This window comes from Antrostomus carolinensis, unplaced genomic scaffold (assembly GCF_000700745.2).
Source record: "Antrostomus carolinensis isolate BGI_N321 unplaced genomic scaffold, ASM70074v2 scaffold21684, whole genome shotgun sequence".
NCBI lineage: Eukaryota > Metazoa > Chordata > Aves > Caprimulgiformes > Caprimulgidae > Antrostomus > Antrostomus carolinensis.
The window spans coordinates 1-2841 of record NW_010310361.1 but is presented as its reverse complement, the minus strand read 5'-3'; the positions used below and the strand labels follow the sequence as shown (position 1 = coordinate 2841).

Here is a 2841-nt window from a genome sequence, read left to right as displayed (position 1 = left end):
CAGGTCCTGGCTACCTGGGTCACCACATCCTCCATCTCCTCCAACCTTCTTCTTCTCTTCTAGATGCCACCACGGACTCAACCTAACTGGGCTCTTCCCACCACCCCCAAACTGGTGGCCCATCGTGGTCTCCTGCCCCATAGCATGCCCCATAACCCCCAGCAGTTAAACCTCTTCCACAACTGGTGCTTCTTCGTGGTCATGTTTGGTGGAGTGCGGTGGGCGACAGGACATTGTGTCCTTCTCCCCCAACCATCAGTCCCGGGTGCCCGGGTTCTTCTCATTAATTAATTAATTAATAGCATCGTTAGGCCCTTGTCTTGGATGGGGGAGGGGGGTAGTGGGATGGTGTGGGTGGTGGTGGGGTCATGGTGGTGGTGGTTGGGTTGTTCCTCTTGGTGGTGGGGTCGTTCCTCTTGGTGGTGGTGGGGTCACTCCTCATCGTGCAGCTTCTGGGATGAGGTAGGAGAGAAGATGAGGGGTGAGGAGGAGGTTGTGGGACGGCTGTGGGGCAGCTGTGGGGTGGAGGGAGGTCCCACCTTGGCTCCCATGTCGCGGCTCTTGGCCCGCAGCTTGTTGACCTGGGACTCGGCCATGTCGGCACGTTCCTCCGCCTCATCCAGCTCGTGCTGCGCTTTCCGGAACTTGGCCAGGTTGGTGTTGGCCTGTTCCTCCTGGAGGGCCAGGGGTGTCACCACCCTCCTGTCCCACCATCTCACCACCCTTCCATCCCATCACCCATCCACCCACCATCTCACCACCCTTCCGTCCCACCACCCCCTCTGTCTCTTCTGTCCATCCCATCACCCATCCACCCTTCTTGTCTCTCCATCCTCTGTCCACCTGTACATCTATCTCTCTCCACCCTTCTTCCACCCATCCATTGTCATCTGTTCTACTTATTTGTCTTGCAATCCCATCATCCATCATCCCTTGTCCATCCATACTTCTTCTCTCCCATCTCTCCATCCATCTGTCTTCCATCTGTCCTTCCATGCATCCATCCTCCATCTCTCCCACCATCCATCCATCTTCTTCTCCATCCCTCCCACCCATCCATCCTTTTCTTCCATCCATCTTCTCCTCCATTTCTCCTACCATCTATTCATCTTCTCCTCCATCCATCTTCTCTCCCATCCATCCTTATCCATCTCTCCCACTATCCATCCATCTTCTTCCATCCATCCCACCATCCATCCGTCTTCTCTCCCACCATCTATCCTTCTTCTCTCCCACCATCCATCCATCTGTCCATCCTTCCTCTTCCTCCACCCCCCAGACACCCACCGCCTCCTCTGCCTGCCGCTTGTAGGCCTTGACTTTCATCTGCAGCTTGTCCACCAGCTCCTGCAGCCGCAGCAGGTTCTTCTTGTCCTCCTCCGTCTGCAGGGAGGAGAGAGACAGGGCTGGAGGTTGGACACGGACATGCCCAGCTCTCCTGGGCCCTCCTTGTGCCTCAGTTTCCCTGCCTGGAGACCTGGGCAAAGGCTGAGCTGTGGCCCAGCTTCTCCATGACCCTGTGGCCACTGGGTCAATCATGTTCTAGGTCACCCTATAGCAATGGGTGAGGTCTAGTGTCCTACATCTCTGTGGGAATGGAGGCAACGGGTGATGTTCCAGGTCACCCATGTCCCTCCAGCCACCACATCAATGATCTGGGTCAACCATGTCCCTCTGGCCACCAGGTCAACCTTCTGTATCAACTGTGTCCCTCTGGCCACCAGGTCAACGTTCTGGGTCACCCATGACCCTACAGCCATCAGGTCAACCTTCTAGGTCACTCATCCCTGTGGCAACCAGGTCAATCATGTTCTAGGCCCATGGATACAGGGGCAGCGGATGATGTTCTGTGTCACCCATGTCCCGGTGGCCACCAGCTCTGCTGTATTTAGGCCACGGAGGGGCGGGGCTGTGGTAGCCCCACCTGGTAGCTGAGCTCCTTGACACGCCGCTCGGACTTGCGGAGGCCCTTGATGCTCTCGGCGTTGCGCTTCTGCTCGGCCTCCAGCTCGTTCTCCAGCTCCCTCACACGGGCCTCCAGCTTCTGCAGCTGCTTCTTGCCTCCTTTGAGGGCCAACTGCTCGGCCTCGTCCAGCCGCAGCTGAAGGTCCTTGATGGTCTGCTCCATGTTCTTCTTCATCCGCTCCAGGTGGGCGCTGGTGTCCTGCTCCTTCTTCAGCTCCTCTGCCATCATGGCCGCCTGCCCCAGGGGAGAAGCAACCAGAGAAGGAGCTCCAAGGCCTGTTCTCTGTCACCCTGTGGCAGAAGGTTTTTTTTCCCCGCCACAGCACTCACATCGGTGATGGCCTTCTTGGCCTTCTCCTCAGCGTTCTTGCACTCCTGGATGGCTTCTTCTACCTCTGTCTGCAGCTGGGAGATGTCCACCTCCATCTTCTTCTTCTGGTTGATGAGGCTGGTGTTCTGCAGATGGAGGAGAGGACCTCAGGAGGTGGCCATGGGGCTGCTCCCCCATCCTTCTCCAGACCCACAGGACTTAGAACAAACCCCCATCTCCACAGCCTTCAAGGATCTCCATCTGGAGATCTTGGTAACTCGCCCCATAAGCAGCCCGTGGTTTCTCCAGGCTCCCTGGACAGAAGTGACCTCTTTTCTTGGAGGTACGTGAGGTCTCACCTGCGAGTGGAGGAGCTGGACCCTCTCACTGGCCTCGATCAACTCCTGCTCGGCCAACTTGCGAGCCCTCTCGGTCTGCTCCACCACCGCCCGCAGCTCCTCCAGCTCTGATTGCAGGAGGTTGTTCCTCCTCTCCACGATGGCGATGTTCTCCTTTAGGTCCTCATTGACCCGCACCACGTCATCCAGCTGCAACTGGGTGTCCTG

General features: G+C 57.5%; 1 protein-coding gene across 1 annotated transcript; it reads right to left on the bottom strand.

The window, feature by feature from the left end:
• Positions 1 to 431: 431 nt before the first annotated feature.
• Positions 432 to 2835, bottom strand: LOC104523730 (myosin-7; the record flags this gene model as incomplete). The annotated part of the gene is made up of 6 exons (XM_010166412.2): positions 432 to 452; positions 540 to 674; positions 1288 to 1383; positions 1925 to 2200; positions 2296 to 2421; positions 2635 to 2835. Coding segments are annotated over 6 exons (855 nt in total), but the record flags the coding sequence as incomplete, so codon positions are not given.
• Between the last annotated feature and the right edge of the window lie 6 nt (positions 2836 to 2841).